The 24,554-nt window shown below is 43.6% G+C and overlaps 2 protein-coding genes across 3 annotated transcripts in view; both read right to left on the reverse strand.

Annotated features, from left to right (window-relative positions):
• The window catches only part of LOC143514298 (RNA-binding motif, single-stranded-interacting protein 2-like), a 54,022-nt gene that overhangs the window by 19,271 nt on the left and 10,197 nt on the right, over positions 1-24,554 (reverse strand). For both annotated transcript variants that reach the window (XM_077005302.1, XM_077005313.1), the window contains exon 2: positions 10,827-10,993. In XM_077005302.1, coding sequence (XP_076861417.1) covers positions 10,827-10,993 — 167 coding nt within the window. The remainder of the gene's footprint in view (positions 1-10,826; positions 10,994-24,554) is intronic.
• On the reverse strand, positions 12-6,332 carry LOC143514290 (uncharacterized). Its single transcript, XM_077005289.1, has 2 exons — positions 1,004-6,332; positions 12-852 (listed from the first exon to the last, which is right to left on the reverse strand). Exon 1 carries the CDS (start codon positions 5,134-5,136, stop codon positions 3,985-3,987), a length of 1,152 nt encoding a protein of 383 aa, XP_076861404.1. The 5' UTR covers positions 5,137-6,332; the 3' UTR covers positions 12-852; positions 1,004-3,984.

A 24,554-nucleotide genomic window follows, 5' to 3' on the forward strand; every position in this document is an offset into this window, starting at 1 on the left:
CCCCCCTTGCATGCCCCTGTGTGTGTGTGTGTGTGTGTGTGTGTGTGTGTGTTTCTGTTCTAGTCTCTCTCAGTGCAACACCGGGGCTCTGTGGTCCTGTCTTCTGTTTTCTGTCAGGTGAGAGATTGTCACTGCCCCCAAAATACTGACATAAACATCATTGGACCTAATTAATATAACTTTTATAATAGAATCTATAATACAATCATTATTGTAATGTTTAAGAGCACTTAATCAGTATGATGAGTATTTGAAAGAGGGGGCAATTTATTTACTATAAATTGCATGTTCAGACATTCACATTTTTAAGAACTGAATATGACGTGTTCCTAATGAAAAACTTTTTTCAAATGTATTGACAAGGAATGAAAGCCAACAGGATACAGTTACCAAAGTCAAATTTAAGTAATGCCAACTGAAATGCCAAACCAACTAGTTTTCATCAATAATTCACAATGCAAAAAAGTATGACTTTAATTAGAAAGCATGTCATTTAGTACATGCTCTTATTTATTTCAGGGCACACTTCAAAAACCGCTCTTTGTCACCGATTCTGTTGATAACTTTCATGGGTAGAATTTTTCGATGTAGCCAAGTGGCGGAGGGGGTTCGGTTCGGTGGCCTCAGGATTCCACGTCTCCTTTTTGAAGATGATGTGGTCCTGTTGGCATCATCCGGCCAGGACCTACAGCTCTCGCTGGATCAGTTTGCAGTTGAGTGCAAGACGGCCGGGATGAGAAACAGCACCTCTAAAACTGAGACCATGGTACTCAGGCAGACAAGGGTGGAGTGTCCTCTCTGGGTCGGAAGTGAGTCCTTGCCTCAAGCAGAGGAGTTCAAGTATCTCAGGTTCTTGTTCACGAGTGAGAGAAGAATGGAACGAGAGATTGACAGGCAGATCGGTGCTGCATGAGTTAATGAGCAAGTACAGTGTAATTTGTATTGCTTACATTTTTTTTAAGTATGTCATTATTCTATAACAGGAGGTGTGTAGATGTTGTACCGTGTGATTCAGACTCTCTCTGTCTAAAGCGCTGTGTATGTCCTTGTTCTTCTCTGGAGTGAACTCTCCCTCTCACACTTGCTTTGACGCACACTACTGCTCCTGTAAGGGCACGTCATGTACCCAGGCCATGTAATCTGATCCCGCTGCTCTGTGGTCCCTTCCTTTCTCCTCTGGGTCCTAGTACACTTTGTCTATCCGAGCAGCAGCAAGAAGGGAATCTTTATTGTTGCAGTACCTAACCTGGGAGCCCTTTATTGCAGTTCGGACCTGATGATGTAATCAGGCCTGATGATGTATTCATCCATCTAGTTTGTGCTAGAAAGAGGTAATGTTCAGCATAGCCAGACAGGGCCACAGAGTGGCACACCCAATAAATCTGTCTGGTCTGAATCTCAAATGTGATGTCACTAAGAATGCAGGTGATAAATGAAATGTAGGGTCTCTCTGCAGGGAAGCAGTTGAAACATTTGCAGTAATATTTGCTGAGCACCTAGTAAGTTAGATCCAAAAAGATGCAAAAAATGTTATGTACGCTGTCAGAAACATATTTTACTCTCCCAAACAAAGGTAAAAAAGTGAATGGATTATACATTTCCAAGAGTGCTTATGTAATGGAATAGACCTGAACAATTATCGAATAATAACTGTCAGTACTGAGGTGGTCATGGTGTAACCCTAAAATACTGACACAGTCAAATGCATTATATCAATGTAACTAGCAAGAGGAATGTTTTATCCAATATGACAGACATTATCCTGTTGTACATCACCACATTAAAAACACAGTTATACAACACCATCTGATTACAGTGAACATTTCCAAAGCATCATTGCAGAATGAGGGAACTCAGACTTAACCTATGTCCAAAGTAAAACATTCTGTAATATACAAAATAAGTTAATTACTCGCCTGGTGCATTCACAGCTTGGAAAAAAATTTATGATGATCACTAATGGCTAAGTACTAAAGTACTAAGTACTAGCTAATTTTAAACAAAAAAATAGAAAAACATTAATGCTGCTGGATTATTCAGAGGCCCCCAGTGCTTTTCCAGCTCCCCTCACTGTGTTCATAAATGAGTCAACTAATGGAGAAAGTGAGGCTGGTCTCGTCTTTCACCACATTCCTTGGCTGAAGCGCAAAATGTTTTTATAGTGAGTAGTTATGCTTTGGTAGAGGATGTGGAGTAAAGAAGACTGCATCGGTCTCTTTAGAATATTCGATTATAATAATAGAATGTATATTGTTTAGATGGTTAGGGTTAGGGTTCATATGGGTTAGGGTTCAGATGGGCTCTCCATCATATGTAGCTGAAACACATTTGGAGAAATCTTGTGAGGCAGCTTGTTAGTAGTATGTTTTTTTGAAGAGCAATAATTTCCACAGCAGACATGCCAGACTTCTGTGTTTGAAGGTGTAACAGTACAGCATCTGACCCCTCCCTTTGGTCATGTCCACGTGTTCACGTCTGTCCGTATATGGTCCTTTCCATGTGTGTCTTGGTGTGTGTGGTTGTCTGTGTTGTTCATGTTAAGTGTTGCACTTGGTTCTTGTTAGCGTCAGTGTATTTAAGTATATGTGTTGTCTGTGTTCTGTCAGTCTTTGACTTTGTGTCCCTGCTGTATTTCACTTTGATTAACTACGTGTCTAATAAACGTATGTTAGAAGATGCCCTACCAGGCATGACTCAACACAGTAAACTGTTGCTATAGTGATGCTGATGAGCTTTGTGGTAATCTACGCCTATGGTAAAATATCTGTTAGCATATGTGTAAATGGGACTGTGTTTTTCCTGCATGGTTTAATTAAAAATGGCTTTTGTTCTTAAGAGTTGTGTCATGATCATCTTTCAAAAAATTTTTATACCATGAATAGTAAATAATTAAGTAACTAATTAAGTAACCAATAAATAGTATCCACCTAAATTATTTTGACGTGTCAACGACATCTATTTTCATTTACATATATTCTCATTTACATATATTCAAGTTTACATATTTTCTCAATTAGAGACTTACTGTGACGCTGGCATGCCAGAGGAAGGAGGAGACACGACGAGCGTCTTGGAGTGATAGACAGAACGTTTATTAACGAAAACACGCAAAGCCCAGCACAGATGGTGCAAGCACGCTGACGCGGATGCTTGCACGGGCATGAACTTTAGACAAAGACGAGCACAAGACACTGCGCGAACGCACATTAAATAGGTGATTAACACAGACCCTCGTGATCTCGAGACATGGCACAGGTGAGACTACGAACACGCTCACAGACAACCCACACCCACGGAAGTACATATATGGACACAACGACACGCAGACAACGTAACGGCACGCCCACAGGGAAGGGTCCGGAGCTGTTCCGTAACAGAACCCCCCGCCAGGGGCTCGCTACTCCCGGAGCGTCCGGATAGCCCCGAACCAACACCGACGGGCAGGTCCGGAGCCGCCGGGATCACGAGCCTCCGAGAGCCGTCACCCCCGACGGCGGGAACCGCCGCGCGCAGCTCTAGAACACCCTCCCTGGGAAGACAGGGGAAAATACATTAAACAATGGCACGCTGACAAACACACACACTGGCACATGAAACACAAGAGGAACGAACGGGAAAAGGAAATTAGGGAGACACAGGGGAACAGACAAACATATAGGGACAGACAGCCATGGGACCGCTCCTCCCGCTAGCAAGCTTGCAGCCAGCGGCGCAAATCCCCCTGGGGCAGCGGGATAGACCGGAGGCGTGATCCCTCCGGTCGAGACAGTTCCCCCAGCGCACACAGCGCTAGGTGTTGCTCCATGCGCACTTGTGCTCTCCTGCGGTGATCGCGGCGTTTCTGCCACTCCTCCAGGCGCCACCGGAGGAGCCCTCTTTCGCCGCACGCTGGCGGTCCTACGAGGCAGCGGTCTTGCAGCTTTTCTGGGCACCACCGGAGGTCTTCCCCGTCGCCCTGTGTTAGCTGCTGTACGAGGCAGCGTTTTAGCCGCTCCTCTGGGCACCACTGGAGGTCGTGTCTTTTGCCGCGAACCGGTGGCGGTTTGAGGAGTCCCTGTCGGAGCCCTCGACCTCCACTCCTGGCCGCTGGCAAAGCCAGTCTCCCCTCGTACCTCTCGGGGGTAGCGGCTTCTCGTCCCCTGCTGTCTCCATCTCCTCTTCCTCGGAGAGCTCCTGGTCCACAGCCATCGGCTCCTCGGAGTCAGGATAGCGCGACCAGCTCATCTTGCTCCCCTCCAAGGGAGCACAAGGGACCTTCTCTCTGTCTGGGCACCCCTTCTCCGACCTAACGGTCTCTTCGGAGCAGACAGAGAGGCTGTCTTCCTCCTCACCGTAGGGGGCGGTGGGCACCGACCACTCTGACGGCGTTGGGCTGACGCCTTCTTTCCCACCGTAGCAGACGGTGGGAACGGAGTACTCAGACGGCGGAGGGCTGACGTCATCCTCTCTCCCGTCGTAGCAGACGGTGGGAACGGAGTACTCAGACGGCGGAGGGCTGACGTCATCCTCTCTCCCGTCGTAGCAGACAGTGGGAGCAGAATACACAGACGATGGAGGGCTGACGTCTTCCTCGCTCCCGCCGTAGCAGACGGTGGGAGCAGAATACACAGACGATGGAGGGCTGACGTCTTCCTCTCTCCCGCCGTAGCAGACAGTAGGAGTGGAGTACACGGACGGCGTGTAGCAGGCTCTGTCGCCTGTCTCCTCTTCTCCCGACTCTTCACTCTCTGTGTCGAGCTCGGGAGGGGTCGCCGCTACCATACCCGCGTACACCACCAGAGGGCCCTCTTCACCCTCGTCACCGCTTGCCGGGGGTGAGGACTCCCTTCTCAATGCGCGGAGACCCTTGCGCCATGCAGCTTCAAAGAAGGGGTCCTCTCTCAAATCCTCCTCAGGGTACGCCGGGGGTGGAGAGCAGTGACTCCCCTCCCACACCCTCTGTGCGGCCAGCAGGAAAACTTCGGCCCCTTCCTCGCTTTCGGCCGCCAGAGCCTGACGCAGCAGGTACGCACAAACAGGCTCCTGCTGCTTCACCCCTACTGGGATGGGGGTGTCGTGGTGGCGTGCAGGGGAAGAAGAGTGGTGGTGTTTCGCCTTCTTCTTCCCTTTCTTACGCGCAGATGTGTAACCCGGCATCCTTACGGCTCGTCTTTCTGTGATGCTGGCGTGCCGGAGGAAGGAGGAGACACGACGAGCGTCTTGGAGTGATACACAGAACGTTTATTAACGAAAACACGCAAAGCCTAGCACAGATGGTGCAAGCACGCTGACGCGGATGCTTGCACGGGCATGAACATTAGACAAAGACGAGCACAAGACACTGCGCGAACGCACATTAAATAGGTGATTAACACAGACCCTCGTGATCTCGAGACAAGGCACAGGTGAGACTACGAACACGCTCACAGACAACCCACACCCACAGAAGTACATATATGGACACAACAACATGCAGACAATGTAACGGCACGCCCACAGGGAAGGGTCCGGAGCTGTTCCGTAACACTTACTATGCTCAAGAACCCAATCCTATTCTATATCTCAACCTAAAAAATATCACAGAAAAATGTCTAATTTGAAATCTGAAAGCTCTTTACTATGGAAAATTGATTATGACCTGAGGGTTGTTCATTTACATATTTTGGACAGGTTTCCTGGCAGAGTTCTTTTTAATATTCATAGGTCAAGCTCCAAGTGGTTTGAACCTGGCCATGAACGTTTTATGCCACAATTTTGAGTAAAAACGCTGGTCAGGGTTACAGTTCTCTCAGCAGGGTTAAACACAACACTGTCTTAAAAAGAAAAAAACTTCTGTCTTTGAATTTGAATTCTGTTCATTTTTCAAGCATGTTATCTAAGGAGCAGTCATCAATCATTTGACCAAAGCCAAACACCAGGTTTGTTATACACTGAAGATGGCTAACATTATATCAACACTAGAACAACAACATTATAACACATAATATATTATGTCAACACATTTAGCTGTTTAGCTAGCAGGAAAGTTAATGCTGTGATCAGACAGCATCATAGTAGTATCAGTTCAAATGTTCACATTATCTAATAGCAAAAACTAATTTTTGCCAAGTTACCTATGTATAAATTAGGGTTATGATGAAAATATGAGGGTTAACCTTAACCCCTAAAGCTTAACCCCTAAGGCTTAATCCCTAATGCTAAACCTTAACCCTTAGCCCCTAGTGCTTAACCCCTAACCCTTAAACCCAAATGCTTAACCTCTAACCCCTAACACCTAACCCCTAATCCTACCCATAAATTAGCTGCTTTGCTCATCCTTTAAAAACCCACATATGTGGGAGTCTCCAGCACACTCTGCGATTTATCTTGCTTTCGTAAGAAGTATGTATGTCCATGTCACCATTTTCTGCCTTCATCCTTAGTAGGGGTGGGGGGGGGGGGGGGGGGGGGGGGGGGTGTAATGGGACCTGGCAGATACAGCACAATAACTCAAAGTATCAGCTGTGCTCAAAATTAAAAAACCTGAGATGGAAAACAGCATTTATTCATTCACCATTTTTATCATTCATTCATCCATTCGTTAATCATTCATTCCTTCCTTCACTCATTCATCAGCAAGGTCTTCTTGTCCAACATCCCGATAAACACACTCCTAAACATTGTGGACAGTTTTCCCAGAAGATTCGAAGCTGTTCTAGCTGCAAAGGGTGGACCAACATCATATTGAACCCTATGGATTAGGAATGGGACCCTAACCTAACCCTAACCCTAAACCTAGCTTAAACTCATATTTGAGTCAAGGAAGGTGAGCAAATACTTTTGGCAATATAGTGTATATTGACACTAGTATTGTACTAAATCTAAGTGCCAATGGTGAGTCACTATAGAGGAGTTGTGAGGTTTTTATTTGTTTGTTTTTGATCTACACTTCAGATTAATCTGGGTCTAGGAAACTGGCTAGTGGAAAAGTAACACAGAAGGCACAGTAGCTCACCAACACGCACTGGGTTTATTTTGGCTCCTGTCACTTTCCTCTCTTTGTTACTTTAGTTTATGTTGGCAAATGTTGAAAGCACACATGAACACTGATTAGACATCATGTGTTGTTAATCTGTAAACCCTTTAAAGAGTTTTATTGGTGATTCATTGAACACAGTGGCAATTTGTCATTCCATAGTCTCATTTTTGCTGGTCATAGCTACCTACATGAGAGCAGAGATGTATAGTAATGAAGTAGAACTACTTCACTACTGTACTTAAGTACTAAAATGCTGTATCTGTACTTTACTGGAGTATTGTTTTTTTCTCCTACTTCCACTTTTACTTCACTACATATTTTCCATTAGTTTAATACTTTTACTCCGATACATTTTTTACGTGCTGTATAGTTACTCGCTACAATTATAAACATGTTAGCTGGCGCTGTCACCGGGTCAAGCGATCAGGCTTGCGCATTCTCCGGTCGCATCCCGTTTACTTTGCTGCCCAGCTTCCTTGAACACTTGAGCTTTGTAAGCTAGGTATACTTGACACGTTGTGACTGGCACAAGGGTCCGCACAGCAAAAATGACGCAATCGTGGTGGCTCCGCCCATGCACGTTGGCCACGCGCGTGGTCGCATTGCGAGGCCGTGCACCCCTCGATTTTTGTGCGTGCGAAGTTACAAGGTGGAATTCATGCACTTGAACGGCACTTTGAAAATCCATTTTCAGTATTTTCCAGCACCTTCAGCTTAATTTACATATTCATACAAATACACATATACTCGAAATTCCAAATAATTAGCTTTTTGTCTCATTAAAAGAGATGGGACCATGTTTGGTAACAGCAGAAGAGCAGCATAAGTGCTGCATAATAAGCTTGTTGACTTTTTAATGTACATATATTGGCACCTTCCACACCTTCAACATTGAGTGATTGTGGTGGTGAGGAAGGAGACCACCTCTGGCCCTACCTAGAGACAGTGTTTGCGTTTGCTGGAGTGAAAGTAAATTCCTATAGGATGAAGTGCCATCTCTGCCTCCCTAAAGAGGTTGAAATATTGGCCTTCAAATATTCACCTTTGAACTTGAAAAAACACATCAATGTAAGCTACAAATATAACGCACAGAAGACACACCAACTTGTGCTGTCAGTAAGCACTAGTTAGGTTAGATATCTTAGCTAACTAAGCTAATTATGTTCATGACGTGCTGCAGTATTCATTTAACATTAGCTGGCAATCATAAAGGCGATGTCACGCTGAGTTGTGTGACAGAAATTATGTCATTCTTGATTAGGTCATGTCATTTAGATTACAAGAGATCAATATGAACTTTATGATTTAGTGCATGTCATTCTGATTAAGCAGAAGGACTACAATAATGAAGTAGTGTGATTCAGTGTAACCATGTTTAGTTCATATTATGCATATGTGTGCTATACTGTGACCCAGGTCAGGGAGAGTGCAAAGGGTAAGAGCACTTTGTTAACCGGTTGTCACTAGTCGCCATACTTGGGTCATTCAGCTTTCTCTGCATTCAACTGATACATCAGTTGCTTCTGCTAAACCTACAGAAGTCCATATTAGGAGATACACATATGTGAGACAAAGTAGCCTGCTGGGCACCTATGTTTTGGAATATGCTGTGCTTAAGATAACCTGCTTGCTAGAACTGCTGAATTGTGTTTAGGATTGTATATAAGCAGGGGGACTGCCCCCTTGCTTTCAGAGTTCTTGTTCTAGACGAGACTCTCATGTTTGTGTCTGTCTTTTTGTCCTTTTTAATAAATTAAACATTTTAACCACGTCTGAGTCTACATCCATTTTCAGAAAATATCCACAACAATTTGGCGTCATGAACAGGATCGGCGAGAGGCACCCCGGAAAGTCGGTGACTGATCTTCAAGGACGCTCCCCGAGGGATGAGATCCCTGGCTGGGCTGGGCAAAGTGGGAACCCCGCAAGAAAAGGGAAAGTACCTATCCAGGGAGTGACGTCACTGCCAGTCTCCAGTGGTGTTCTCTGCCTGATCTAACAAACTGCAATAAGTGGGAATTTTTCAGTAAAATTTTTTTTCCCGTGTGTTTAATGTACACCAATGTCTGCCCGCCGGAGGTTCTATGTAATAAGATGGGGGTATAGAGAGATATCGCCTAAGGGAGTCTATAAGATGGGAGTACAATGGTATCACCCATGCAAAATAGGACTCAGCCTAGCGCCCGTCAGTCTGGCCAGTTGTGTTTTTAGCAACAGTAAGCTGTCTCTCTTTTCGTGCTGACTAATCATGTGCCCATTTTTATAGTGTAGTGTTTTTATAGGATAAGAGCATTTATTGAGGGTAAACGCAGGGCAGTAGGCTCACCCTTAGAATCCGACGGACGGATTTTACGTCCAAAATACACCTTGTTTCTCTTGTACATCTGTGTCAAACCTACGACGTAGCGGAACATAGGTTATCTGTTTTGTTGTGTACGAAGTGTTAAGCCCAGTTTTTAAAGTTGCTACTTGTTTTTACATACAGAACACTTGTATTTGTGGTCTTTGATAGCTTTCAAATCAAATCAAAGTTTATTTGCTTTGATTTGTAAGTGATATATAAAAACAATTGATAATCAAACCTGACGGCTTTCTTTAATTAATTCAAAACACAATACTTGCACTTTTTACGTTCAGTACTTGAGTAATACATTTTAGAATAAACTACTTGCAATACTTAAGTAAAAAAAATGCTGAATACTTCTGTATTATTACTTAAGTAAAGTTTTTAAAGAACACTTCAACTTCTACTCAAGTCACTTTTTTGATAGAGTTGGGGGCAGCAATACGCATGTGCCACCCTACCTAATTTCCGATAAGACTTAGGGCAGATCCTGCATGCTTTTTTAACAATTACACGTCATGTTTAGCACAGATAATCACATTTACCAGCAGAACGTTGAAAGTTTGTGTCAACCCACAATCAGCATTCCAAATATCAAGTTCATTGTGAATCTGAAGTTACAGATAGTTAGCTAATGTAGCTTAAATTCTAATGTCCAAAAATAACAATATTAAAAAAAAAATTGTGTATTTTAGGAATTTAGACGGTTTTCCGGCTGTTACATCCACCTAGGATCGTTAAGTAGCAAGCTGTCTAATTTACCTTAAGTAACTAGCATTTTACCTTAAGTATCTAGCAAATGTTATAGCTAGTGGACTCTCAAAATTAAATGATGCTGATATTTCTGTTACAGTAGTACAGTAGTGCTTGTAGTTTAGTAGTTTAGGATGCAGCTTTGCTGTTGCTATTGCTACATAGGTAACTAGCTGATACTGATTTACGCAGTAGTGAAAAAAGAGACTATGAATGTTGGTACATTGTTCAAGTCTGATACAGAAAATTAAGAAAAAAATGAATAACCAATGGTTAACCATTTTAACCATTAGAAAATGGTAGCTGATAAAAAATTGAAGTGGCTTTTAGAATTTTTCTTCTGTGGCAGGTGGAAGAAAAATAACACTGGTTAGGGTTAGATTATGATCTGTGGGTTTTTCTAACCCTACTGGTGTCAAGGCCAGAGCCAGTTCCAAAGCACAGCCAATTAGGTATTGGCCAGGTTAGCTAGTGGTATGCTATCAAAAATAGGTGATATTGCTATTTTAGGTAAGAGAATTCTAGGTTAGCGTTACAATGCTACAAAAAAAGCCTCTTGTCCAAAATTGTCTAATAACAATAAGAGACAATAACACAGAAACTTATCCAGACTGATTCTGGGTGTTATCAAACTCTTTTGATTGATCTGTCTTTGTAATTTGATCTGTCCAAGGGTCAATCAAAAGGAACAAATCATTAATCCTTAAAAGCATGTGTAGCTCACGGACTTACGGCTGACAGAGCTTGACCAGATCCTGATCAGTGGTTCCTGGGTGGAGTCCACGAATGTAGAGATTTGTTTTGCTCAGCTGTTCTCCTCCCCCTGCACTGCTGGCACTGCTGCTGTTGGTGTTGGGACTCGCAGGAGCCATCTGGTGGCTGGAGGACACATAACCCTGCTGCATGACACAAAGAAACACATAAGATCATGAACTGGAGGAAAACATTTGTAATTTAATAATGATAAATATCTCCCCCAATCAATGCCTTCAAATTTATCTCAAGTATTAGCTTCCTCTGAGGTTAACTGACATAATTTATGTATGTATGTATGTATGTATGTATGTATATTGTTTATGTATGTATGTAAATAGTTTATGAATGAATTTAAATAGTGTATTAGCTTTCGGTTTGTAGTATGTGTTGTTTCATGTTTCAGTGCATTACGTTGCTTGTGTCTGCAGACTGCATGTACCATCCCCAAAACACTCTCCAATATGGCATTTTAGTATTTGCACATACCAAACTACCTATATTATTGTTAAAACATGAATTATGTCATTAAGCCACTTCAAAAAACAATAAAAACAATAAATTCAACCAATCATCTACCATTATGCCAGTGCAAAAGCTGGCAAACGCTGCTTCAAAATGTAAGTTATTTTCTCACCATATTTCAAAGAGCAGTCTAAGAGTTTTGATTACATAGACGAAATGAATCTGTCCACATTAAAAGCATTTAGAAGATGCATGTGTAACACACACAGCATTAGCACATGGAACAGTGTAAAAATTAACAATTTTAACAGAGACGTAAACGTAGACCAGACTGGGGTTAGGTGACGGAACACAATTAAAATACCAAACCAAAGGGCAAAAACAAGAATCAAAGCTGAACAAAGCAGGCTGAGATAAGTCTAGACAACAGACAAAAACATAAAAACACTTCTAGACAGAGCTGGCAATACATCACATATAAAGGTAATCAAGACACTGCCTTAAAAACACGAGGGTCAATCACAGACATATGAGAATGACGTATTTAGGAGAGGCAGATGTCCTCTGAATGACGTAATTGATAGGATGGGATTGTGTGCTTGTTGGAGGAATCCTGGGAGTTGGAAGGGTTGATGCATTTGGGAGGGAGGCAGCACAAAAACATGACTGAACTGTATTCATCGTGCTCTGTAAACAGTGAAACCTGAATTGTAAACAGTGAAACCTGGTGAGTATAAAGTGAAAGCTGGTATGAAATTAGACAACTCTCCACAGCCTGTAACTTACACTAGATAGTAACAGAATGCCTCTGTATGTAGCTTTGCTATCATTAATACCACCCAAAGCTTTTAAATTCAACTCCACTCCACTCCACTTCCTCTATTCAATGATTCAGTCCATTGTATTTCCTTTCTAATAATAAGCTTCAAGCATGCATACGAGAAAAACTTCATTGGAATGTAAAGAAATGTTCTAGGTTCATTTATCGACTGTTTTGTGGCAATGTCAATCAACACCCCCCCCCCCCCCCCCATGCCCAAATTAGTATATTTTAAGATACAAGTCACAGTTGTACTTAAAAAACACTTAAACCTCCAAAGTAGAACCCAAGTGATCCAGTTCTTGATTGGAAATTGCTTTAAAAGCCCCTTCCCGTAATGGGCTTTATGAACAGAGCCTAAATACAATGCTAGACATTTTTTTAGACATTTATAATATCACTCCTTCTTTTGTTTTGTTACAGAAACCTCCTTATTTAGGTTCTTGGAGAGGTTGGGTGAAGGTTACAGTTAGAATAAGTGGAGAGATCAGACCGGACAAATCTGTTTAGGACAGATGTGGTGACAGGAAAGGATGCCTCTGAAAACAGGTCCAATCTCATTAATTAGCTACAAGTGCACCCAGAGCACTCGGTATCATGGGTCTTCTTTTATATGTGATTACGAGAGACAACTAGGCCAGTCTCTCTCATTTGTAAAACATTCTGTGTGATGACAGGTGTACGATCGGTACACGGAGTCGCGCGCTACGGTCACTTGCGAAAGTATAATCCAGGCCTTACAAGAAGTGCTGCAAATTGCATCAGCTGATGCAAGTTATGAACTGCCGTCCAGAAAGAAAATGTCGAAGAAAATCCAGCAGCTGTATGATGAGGAAAAGGAAGTAAAACAGGTTATTGTAAAGGGCCCCCAAATGTGGCTCTGACTTGGGATCACTGGACCTCTGTTAGCAACAAGAATTATCTTGGTGTGACAGCTCATATTATAGATGATGAATGGAAGATCCAGTCATTTGCTTTGAGCATGCAGAAGACCACTTCTAGGCACTATGGAGATGCCTGTGGCAAATAATTCATTTTTGGTCAGAATTTCCAGTGTTCTGAAAACTGCTGTTTTCTGCACTCATCTATTGGTCTGTGTAGTAGACTGGTGGAAGAATAAACAAGATGTTGAGGTTTATGATTATGTTCATTGATTCATTCATCATTCAAACTTAAATTAAAATTTCTCATGTAAAATACTGAAATGCGATTAAAATGCGATTAATTTCGATTAATTAATTACAAAGCTTATAATTAATTCGATAAATTTTTTATCACGTCCCACCCCTACTTAAAACAGAATGCAACAACAAGATTGAGAGACAAGAGAAAGGGCTGAGAACATATCGGGCAAGCCAAAACGAATCAGCAATGATCCGTCTCCACAAGCTTCCTTAAGAAGCCATGGCAACAGGTGAAACGGATCATTGCTGATTGCGCCGATTCAGTCTACCTCTTGTGGAGGTAGAAGGCGTGGCATCCGAGCCAGCCCTGACAGAGCCCCCCCTCTAGGCCCAAGAACCCGCGGGCCCAGATGAACCACCCTGTCGGCGGAAGTCGCGACTCAACGATGCGAGAGGCAGGAACCCAGGAACGTTCCTCGGGTCCATAACCCGTCCAGTCAACAAAGTACTGGTCCCGTCCCCGAACGCGCCGGTGATCTAACAAATGATTGACGGTGTAAACAGAACCGCCGTCAAACATGCGGGGCGCCGACGGTGAACTCGCATGGAAGGAGGGAGCACCAGCCGGTAAGTAACGGGATTGATACGTCTCTCCACTTTGAAGGGCCCCAAGTAGCGAGGGGCTAGCTTCTTGATCTCACCCCGGACCGGGAGGTCCTTGGCAGACAACCAGACACATTGCCCCGGGCGGAAGGACAAGGCACGAAGACGGTGCTTGTCTGCGTGACGACAATAACCAGCAGAGGCTGACAACAGAGCCTTACAGGCCTTGCGCCAGGCCAACCGGCACTGCCGTACCAAGGCGCGGGCCCCCGGAACAGCCACCTCCTTCTCCTGGTCGGTGAACATAGGAGGCGTGTAACCATAGAGACACTCGAAGGGGGACATGCCAATGGCAGAGTGCCATAATGTGTTGTGGGCATATTCCACCCAAAGGAGCTGGTCAGACCAGGAGGCTGAGTTTGAGGATGCCAGACACCTGAGCATTTGCTCCAGGTCCTGGTTAGTCCTCTCTGTCTGGCCGTTGGTCTGAGGGTGAAAACCCGAGGAGAGACTGGCTTTGGCTCCCAGAAGACTCAGGAAAGCCTCCCAGAACTGACTTGTAAATTGTGGCCCCCTATCGGACACCACATCCACAGGAAAGCCATGATACTCAGTTTAGGAAAATCTGAGGCCTGTGTAAGAGATATTAAATGCTGGATGTCTCTAAACTTCCTCCAACTAAATGAGGACAAAACAGAAGTTCTCCTCCTGGGCCCTAAGGCCTCAAGACAGAAAATTCCAGATCGAATGCTTAATCTTGCAGACTACCCCATTACACCTGGCACAGTAGCCAAAAACGTAGGCGTCATACTCGACTCCGACCTTTCATTTGATAAATACATAGATAATACTACTAAGATAGCTTTTCTACATCTCCACAACATTGCCAAGTTAAGAAATGCATTATCACAGGATGATGCAGAAAAATTGGTGCACGCCTTTGTTAGCTCCAGATTAGACTACTGCAATTCACTACTGTCAAGATGTTCAAATAGGAATCTAAATAAACTTCAAATAGTTCAAAATGCCGTAACCAGAGTTCTGACTAGAACTAGAAAATTTCAGCCTATTAGACCAGTCCTATCAGCCCTGCATTGGCTCCCAGTTAAATTCCGTAATGATTTTAAAATTCTATTATTAACTTATAAAGCACTGCACGGGCTTGCTCCTGAATACCTCCAGGAACTTATTTTCTACTATGAACCCCCACGTCCACTAAGATCACAGGGTGCTGGTATTTTATTAGTTCCACAAATTAATAAGGTAACAGAAGGGGAAGAGCCTTTTCTTATAAGGCCCCCCAGCTTTGGAACAACCTTCCAAAATGCGTCCGGGACTCTGACACAGTCACAATCTTTAAGTCTAGGTTGAAAACCCACCTATTTGGTTTAGCATTTGATAATTAACATCCCCCCTTAGATAAAGGTACAGATCCAGGGGTTCATAGACGAAGGGATTTATGGTAGACTGGGGCGCTGGTGCTGTCATCCTGTCACTGCTCGTGGTCACTCAAGTTTGTTGACAGTGCAGTGGATGGATGCCATTGTCTCAGAATGCCCCCAAGCCTATGTTACCTTCTGGTTCTGCCTTATTAGCTAGGCTGTAATAGTTTAACTTAATGCCGGAGTTGCTGCCACACTCCAGAAATGTGTTTAATTTCATCTGTCCTGTATTTGTCCTCATACAGAGCTAATTTTCCCTGTTTTATTTTCTCCACATGGCTGCCCACCTGCTCGAGGAAAAATGAGATGAGGAGAGACAAGCGATCCATCCAGTGCCAGCCACCTACTGCCTGACCGGATAGCCTACACCATGATGGACATTATTACATATTTTCCTTTTCTTTATATCTTTCTGTCTAAATTGTTGTTGTTGTCATGGTGACTGGTGTTGGCCAGAGGAGGATGGGGTCCCCCCCTGAGTCTTGGTTCCTCTCAAGGTTTCTTCCTCATGCAAAAAACTAGGGAAAAAAAACTTGGCTTGCTTACTGGGGGCTAGGACTCGGCACTTGTTAAGCTGCTTTGTGACAACAAATGTTGTAAAAAGCGCTATATAAATAAAATTTGATTTGAATTTTTGATTTGATACCTCATGATGTTATGGAGAAACAAGATGGCTGTGTTGCCCTGCGAGGGGGGCAATCCAGTGACAAAATCGAGAGCCACGTGGGTCCAAGGTCTGGACGGAATAGGAAGAGGACATAGGAGACCAGGTGGCTTGGTATGGGGGACCTTATTGCGGGCACATAGGAGAGGGTGAAATCAAACCGACTAAAGAATAGTGACCACCTAGCCTGTCTAGGATTGAGTCGTTTGGCCTGCTGGAGGTAGGTCAGATTTTTATGGTCAGTCCATATCAGAAATGGATGACTGGCCCCCTCCAGCCAGTGCCTCCACACTTCCAACGTCAGTTTGACAGCGAGCAACTCTGTCACCAACATCGTAGTTACGTTCAGCAGGCGACATATGGTGCGAGAAGTAGGCACAGGGATGAAGCTTCTGAGGGGTACCCGAACACTGAGACAAAACAGCACCAATTCCATAATCGGAAGCATCAACCTCCACAATAAATGGAAGGTCGGGATCAGGCATACGCAGGATGGGTTGCGACATGAATTGTTCCTTAAGTCTATCAAAAGACTGTTGAGCCTCTGATGACCACACAAAAGGACCTGGTGTCTTCTTCATCAGATTGATAAGAGGGGCAGCTAGAGTACTAAACCCCCTTATAAATCTGCGGTAAAAATTAGTGAACCCCAAGAACCTCTGGACCTGACCTGACATAGTGAGGCGGGAGTCGGCCACTGGATGGATCCATGGCCAGGGTGTTCGGGGTTATCCTGTACCCCAGAAAAGCTACCTCATGGACATGGAAGAGCGACTTTTCCAACTTAATGTACAGGTGGTTTTCCTGTAGGAGCTGAAGAACCCGCCTCACATGCCTGACGTGTTCGGACTCAGAGTTACTATAAATGAGTATGTCGTCCAGGTAGACGAAGGTGTATCGATCGAGAGCCTCTCTGAGTACTTCATTTATGAAGCGTGGAAAAACCGCTGGGGCGTTCATTAAACCAAAAGACATAACTAAGTACTTGTAGTGACCTGAGGGGGTGATAAACACGGTTTTCTATTCGCCCCCTTCTCTGATTCTAACCAGATTATAAGCGCTACGTAGGTCTAATTTTGTGAATATGGTGGCCTGTTGTAACGCTTTGAAGGCCGTGGCCATGAGGGGTAAAGGATGACGGTCTTTGACTGTAACCTTATTGAGCCCACAATACAGGGCCGTAACCCCCCGTCTTTCTTCCCAACAAAGAAAAAACCCGCACCAGCAGGTGAGTTAGAGGGACAGATGAAACCTGCGGCCAGGGCCTCCTTTATATATTCTTCCATGGTCTTGCGTTCTGGAGCGGTCAGGGAGAAGAGTCGGCCCCTAGGAGGACTAGCACCGGGCAGCAGGTCAATGGCCATATCGTAGGTTCTGTGAGGGGGAAGGAAGCCTGCCTTTTGTTTACTGAATACTTCAGCTAGGTCGACCCTTTTCCCTGTAATTCGGGACATCTGCCTTCTCGGAGGCGTGATTGTCTCTCGGACTGGGAGAGACGTGTATGGCCTAGCTGCATGGACTGCGGGTCAGGGTCAGTATCTCGGGCGTTTGGGATACGCAAGGTTTCTACCATGGGGATTGTGTCACGGGGTGTAGGACGCTTATTGCTTCTACGTTCACGACATCAGTTTTCAAGACGTACGGTAAGTGTTATAAGTGCGTCAAGATCGACCGGAGGATCGCGAAGAGCTAACTCGTCCTTCAATTCCTCACACACTCCTCTTGGTAGACTGTCATAAGGGCATCCTGACCCCATTCGCTCTCAGCAGCCAGCGTTCTGAAGTCGTAGATCTACCGTAGATTTACCCTGGCGCTACCGTAACAGACGAAGACCAACAACTCCGCCTGACGCCGGGTGATAAAACACACTTTTCATAGCTTTAGAGAAGCTCTCGTATTGTAACAAAAAACCCCTACACCCATCAGGATCCCCTGTGTAACGTGCTGGGGGTGGTAACGCAAGTTCAGAGTGGATGGACTGCAGCAGCGGGAGAAACTACAGGGTTAACAGGAGAAGGTACACCAGGAGTGGGGAGCGTAGTGCTCAATGCCTGCAACATTGTTGTCATGCCATTAAGTTCTTCCATGATCTGGTGGAGTACCTTTTCATGGCTGCCTAGTAGTTGCCCTTGTCTACTACAGCTTTAAGTGCTGCTGCTTCATGTGAAAAGGCCGAGTCCATTTTAGGCTGATTCGTTCTGTGATAACGGGTGTACAATCGGTACACACCACGCCAGAAAATGTAGAGAGAGATAGACCCAAGCGCCGTATGAAGCAGGCAGGAGACAATCGCTGAAAACTGCGTGCATGCAATGAACACACACGCAGGTCAACAGAAAATAAATCCCACAGCGTGCACGTAAACACACACACACATTGTAGAAAAACCAAACTCAAAAGGATGCGGAAAACTCAACGCGCAAGAAGAAAACTCAACCGTATAAGCACGGGGAAAAATGATAAAGGCAACTCAAAGAACGTGGAAGAAACACGATGCGTGAAAACAAAACTGAGGACGCCAGGGGAGGAAGCTGGCAGCAGGCAAACGCAGCAACAAAACAAAACACTTCCCAAAATAAAAGATAAACTAATAGGAAGATAAATAGCTGGAGGAAAACTCCATATATAAAAGCCATACTGTCGAAAGACATTTGTAGTGAGGATACTTTATTTCTTCATAATGGAAAACCACTCTATATTTATACTATTCACATAATTGCATAATTGCCCACACACACACACACACGCACACACACACACAGAGACACACACACACATTAAATCTTGCTTCTGTGACGATGGCGGAGTAGCGAAGGATGAGACACTGAATCCTTCTTTGGAGACAGACGTCACGTTTATTTTAACAGATAAAGCGCAGTATGCGCACGGAAAACACATAGACGTGCAGACTCAGACAACGACGAGCACAGAACACTGCACGAACGCACATTAAATAGACAAACCACATAAGCCCCGCATGATTATGTGACGAGCCACAGGTGAAACGGATTATCACGAGACACAACCACACCCACGGAGATCTACAGACGCAGATGATTAGACGTAGACGACATAAACACACGCCCAAATGGGAGGGGCCGGGGTCCTCAACATGACAGCTTTCATGTGCCAGCAAGAGCTTATGCTTATCTTAAGTGAAGTCTAAGCAAGAGCAGATCTCTAACAAACACAGGCAGAACAAGTAAATGATGACGCTGTAGCACTGTCTGATACAGGACTGATACAGGTCTGATACAGGATTACTGGTGCTCAACTCACTATACAGGAACATGAACACAATAGCAGCTTGACTGTGCTTGAACAATTTGAAAGCTATGCCAATCTGTGTCTATAGCCAGCAAAAAAAAATAATAAAATGCCACAAGCATGATTTGTATTACCAGCTATCAGGACTGAATCTCAGGTTGTCTATCTGCCAGCCATGCATGGAAATCATGGGCAATGTAATTAGCCATATTATAACTTGGAGGAACAGAGGGTATGGAGCCTAACTAACCCTAACCCTAACCCTAACACTAGACCCTAACCCTAACACTAGACCCTAACCTCAGCCAGCTGCAGCAACTCTCAACGCAACCGTCAGCGTAATCAATCTGCTGTCAGAGCATCACTTGACACTTGAGATGGATGTTCCTGAGGCAGAATACAGGCAAAGATCTTACAGGTGGTAATTTCAGGAATATGTTTGCACATATATTGTGTAACAACACTCTTATTTCTATATTAATTATATACTTATTATAAAATGTAATGGCTCTGTCACTCAAAACCATACATGCTAGAAAATCTGAATTCAGCACAAAAAAACCCCTGAGATCTTCTATTTTAGTTTGTGGGACAAAAATATGTAAAGGTAGTTTCCATGTGCTATGGGTCATTCTTGTTAGAATCATGTAAACATGGTTGAAGTTGAACATGTTCTTTGCTTGTTCTTATAATGCAGAAGGTTAATAATTTGGGATTATAGCTTCTTATAATCCCATAATAGTGTACACTACACACGGCACACACTACACAGACAATCTATGTAATAAGTGGTAGTGCATCCTTTTAACATTTTAACTGTAATTATTTTCCAAAATGATTTTTCAAATCATGTAAAGGAGCCCAAAAGCCCCTTCACAATGAGACTAAAGAGGTGAGGAGATAGCTCTCTGCAAGGGTTAGGGTTAACGTTAAGTATTACGGTTAGGGTGCTAAAACCAATCAGTATACACTGTAAACAACAGAACTTCAAATTGCTCACCTTACTATGATTTTTAATTTAGTAGCTGAGCCAAAAATAATTAATTGCACCATAAGCGATAACAAAGTAATTGGATCGGGGGGGGGGGGGGGGGGGGGGGATCCATAATAGTAAAAAATACCTAAATTAAAGCAATACTGAAAAGTGGCCATTGGAATACAGGGTGCGGATTGGTTTACTTCTCACTTTAAACTCGCAGGGACGCTAGCGAACGTTCCAGGAGAAGCGAGTAACTAGTAGCTACTATGTTTGTGAATGTAGCAAAACGGTGACAGAAGCTACAGCAGTGACTAAAAATAATAGCAACATTAATAGCAACAGCTTAGTAGCTTTCACACGGCAAGCCTTTCGTGACACGCTCTTCCCTGTTGTCTTCTCTCAACACAACATAATGTCGCGCTGAAAGAAATTTACCTGTCTTGTCAATGAATAGAACCAGATCCGTAAATGCAAGAAGCCCGCTTTCGCCATTCCAGATGGCTCAGTCAAAACCATGATGTCTTAATGAACCAATAAATAACATCAGCGGCGAAAATGAGTGTAAAAAATACCAGGGTTCACGTGTTTTTATTTTGTCAAAAAACATGGGCTTCTAACATGGGCTAAAGCACAGGGTAGGCTATCAAATGACAAGAGTTTACAACTTCATCTTCATCCTTTTCAGCCCTGGCGCGATTGTTATCCTCACAGGTCCCTATGGATTCACCAGTTAGAACTACAGAGACACTAGAAAAAAATCTTGTTTCTTATTTAATGTCACCGTTAACTACACAGGGTTGACGCGAACTTAATAGGCCTATCTACCTATTTTTCACAAGAGCTTGTGGCTAACTCTGACAGTGTTCAACGCAAGCTGTAGCGAACGGCAGTAACTTTGTTTTACCGCAAAATATGAAAACGATTGAAACCATTAATGACCCAATTAAATCCACTGGTAAATGTACAATCTGGTAAATGTAGTGGTAAATGTACGCTCTTCTGCCTTGTCCCCAGCGTAGATAGCACTAGGTACTGTCACGTTGAGGACCCCGGCCCCTCCCTTTTGGGCGTGTGTAAACGTTGTCCACGTGCTCTGTCTGCGTCAGCGGAACTCCGCGGTGATGGCTATGTTGTGTGAATAATGTGTCTCACCTGCGAATCGTCTCGTAATCACATGGGGCTAATGTGGTCTGTCTATTTAATGTGCGCTCGCGCAGTGTCCTGTGCTCGTCGTTGTCTAAGTCTACACGTTTCTGTGTACATGTTTGATTGTTCCTCGTGCGCTATTGCGCAATCTGTGTTTAAGATTAAAAGTGACGGTCTGGTACGCAAGGATTCAGTGTCTCATCCTTCGCCCTGCCCGCGCGTCACAGGTACTGCTTCTCATCCCGCTTAGCAATAAATTAATAACATGAATGACGCCACAACATGAATGAAGAACATTCGTATGATTGGGACGCAATTTGGCCTCTATGACTAAACACACAAACATTCACAAACTGACCAAAATTATAGTTGTCATTAGTGTATGATTAGTCAAATTAGTCACTTACTGTGTCAAAAACAAACATTTACAAGTCATCAAACAAGATTTTGTCTAATTGTCATACTAACATGTCTGCAAGGAAAGAGACAAAGACTGATCACTTGAACATGAATGAACTCGCAGCAATGACTGCTCAGTGGATAGAAAGTCTTTTTGTGCCAGTCTGTAACTGCTTGGGTAAAAAACTAACAAAAAAGCTTCCTTTCCCCTACCACACATTAATTAAGTGACAGATTTTGATTCATCTGTATTTATTTTTTTACTGCACAGGTTAGGGTTATGGTTGCTTTTCCATTAAATGTTTAAACAATTACATATATAATGTAATGTAATTGGGGTCGGACACATTTGCGGTGAAGAGTGGACTGCTACCTTAGCGGAGCTAGTCTCCTTTAAAGAAACCGCGCCCACACGGAGTGCGCGACTTACGAGGCATACCAAACTAAACTGAAACACTAACGAATGAATACAACGAACCACAGCGACTATGAAAGGAAAAATAAGTTTATGTAAATAAGAATTCTGAAATAATACAAGGTACAGAGAAACACAGCAGAGACTAAAGTAAACAAGATATACAAAACCACAACGACCAAATACGCCAGACCACGTAAGCCTGCTTTATACCTCCGGACACGGACGAATTTCGTCCGTCCGTACCAAACGTACCCTCCGTAGGGGGCCACTATACCTCTTTCCGTTTCCAACGTTGTTATGATTTTTTTTAATACATCCTCTAGAGGGCAGTATAGTCAAATTTCCGGCACCAGCGCACCAGCAATCTCCTCCCAGCTGTTTTTGCATCGCTGTTTATCGCGATGACCTGGCACCGTAGCAGAATGTAGCCTCTAACCAACTCGCAAAGTTTCTCTTCTAACTCGAGCGTCATTTTTTAAAGTCCAGTACTCTTCTTCATTGATTTTCCCGAATTGGTGTACGCCCGATGCTTCTGACTCTCTACTGCCCCCTGATTTGCGGTTTATATTGCTCCGTTACTACGGATTCGTAAGCGCTCTGGCAACGGACCCACTGACGGATGAAACGACCTCCGGAACCGGACGAAAGGGTCCGTATCCGTAATTACCGTAGGGTGTGAATGGGCCTTAAAACTTATACACGGGGGAAAACCATCGGGAACTCAAAAACGCAGAAGCTTAGACTAAAGGCCCATTCACACCCTACGGTAATTACGGATACGGACCATTTCGTCCGGTTCCGGAGGTCGTTTCATCCGTCAGTGGGTCCGTTGCCAGAGCGCTTACGAATCCGTAGTAACGGAGCAATATAAACCGCAAATCAGGGGGCAGTAGAGAGTCAGAAGCATCGGGCGTACACCAATTCGGGAAAATCAATGAAGAAGAGTACTGGACTTTAAAAAATGACGCTCGAGTTAGAAGAGAAACTTTGCGAGTTGGTTAGAGGCTACATTCTGCTACGGTGCCAGGTCATCGCGATAAACAGCGATGCAAAAACAGCTGGCAGGAGATTGCTGGTGCGCTGGTGCCGGGAATTTGACTATACTGCCCTCTAGAGGATGTATTAAAAAAAATCATAACAACGTTGGAAACGGAAAGAGGTATAGTGGCCCCCTACGGAGGCTACGTTTGGTACGGACGGACGAAATTCGTCCGTGTCCGGAGGTATAAAGCAGGCTTAAGAAGACACAAACGCTAAGACAGACAGAGTCAGACAACGTAACAGATCACAAAGCAAACACCAGGAATAAACTAAGAATGAATAGGGAATTCACTACTAGGAGTAACTAAAGCTAAAACATACAACGGACAAGGAGACTAAACTAACCAAATACAAATGCAAATACTTACAAGGCTTTTACACACAAAACTAGGGTTAACAATTAGAGTAACAAGAACTAAACCACCAGGTCAAACAAACACACACAATAACCCACAATGAGAACACAGAGAACCAGGAACTAAATACCAGAACAATAATGAAACAAACAAGAAACAGGTGCGAAGGCAAATAAAGGCAGGATTAATACAAAGAAGGTGTGGCAGACAGGAGGAGGGCGGAGCCAAGCGTGACAATTTTATTTCATTTGATATAAGGTGACAATGACTCAAAATGAATGGGAAAATAAAACTGACTTAATAAAAGTAAAATAAAAGTAACTGACTTTTTAAGGTAAAAATGAGTGTTTTAGAGGAGAAAATTTGTTATACAGGTATTTGCATTTAAGATATCCATCACTATTTAAAGTTGTCAGAATGTAATTAAGATTAACCAAAATAAAGACGTCTTTAAAAATTATGCTCAAACAAACAAAAAAGGGGTTGTTTAATTTTCTCAACTCAGGTATCCATGGTGAAGCTAATTACTCTCAGACATATAATGCATATTTATAAAGTCAACGGAAATGCATAACAACAAACATTAACACCTGGAGACACATGGTTTGTGGGGTACTTTCAGAATACAGCACATCTTTACTCCAGATTAATTTATGGTTTAATAAATAACAAATGATAATATGATAAATGTTAAACTGATTTCTTTAGGAAAGGAAGATTATATTAGCAGCTTCATATAAAGAAGCTTAAATGAATCTGTCACGTAGGGCAACGCCCCCTCTCGTAGCTGTCACTCTGGGTTCCCTCATGTCCGTGTTCCCTGCCTGTTTGTCCCGCCCCGCTCGTTTGTCTTCGTGATTCCTTGTTTGTTACCACGCCCCCGTGTCATTGTTATCACCTGTCCCTTGTTTCAGTTCTATGTATAAAGTCCCAGTAGTTCCCCAGTCCAGGATCCGTGATTTTGTCTACTTAGCGTCTTGTGC

This window comes from Brachyhypopomus gauderio, chromosome 1 (genome assembly GCF_052324685.1).
Source record: "Brachyhypopomus gauderio isolate BG-103 chromosome 1, BGAUD_0.2, whole genome shotgun sequence".
Lineage (NCBI taxonomy): Eukaryota > Metazoa > Chordata > Actinopteri > Gymnotiformes > Hypopomidae > Brachyhypopomus > Brachyhypopomus gauderio.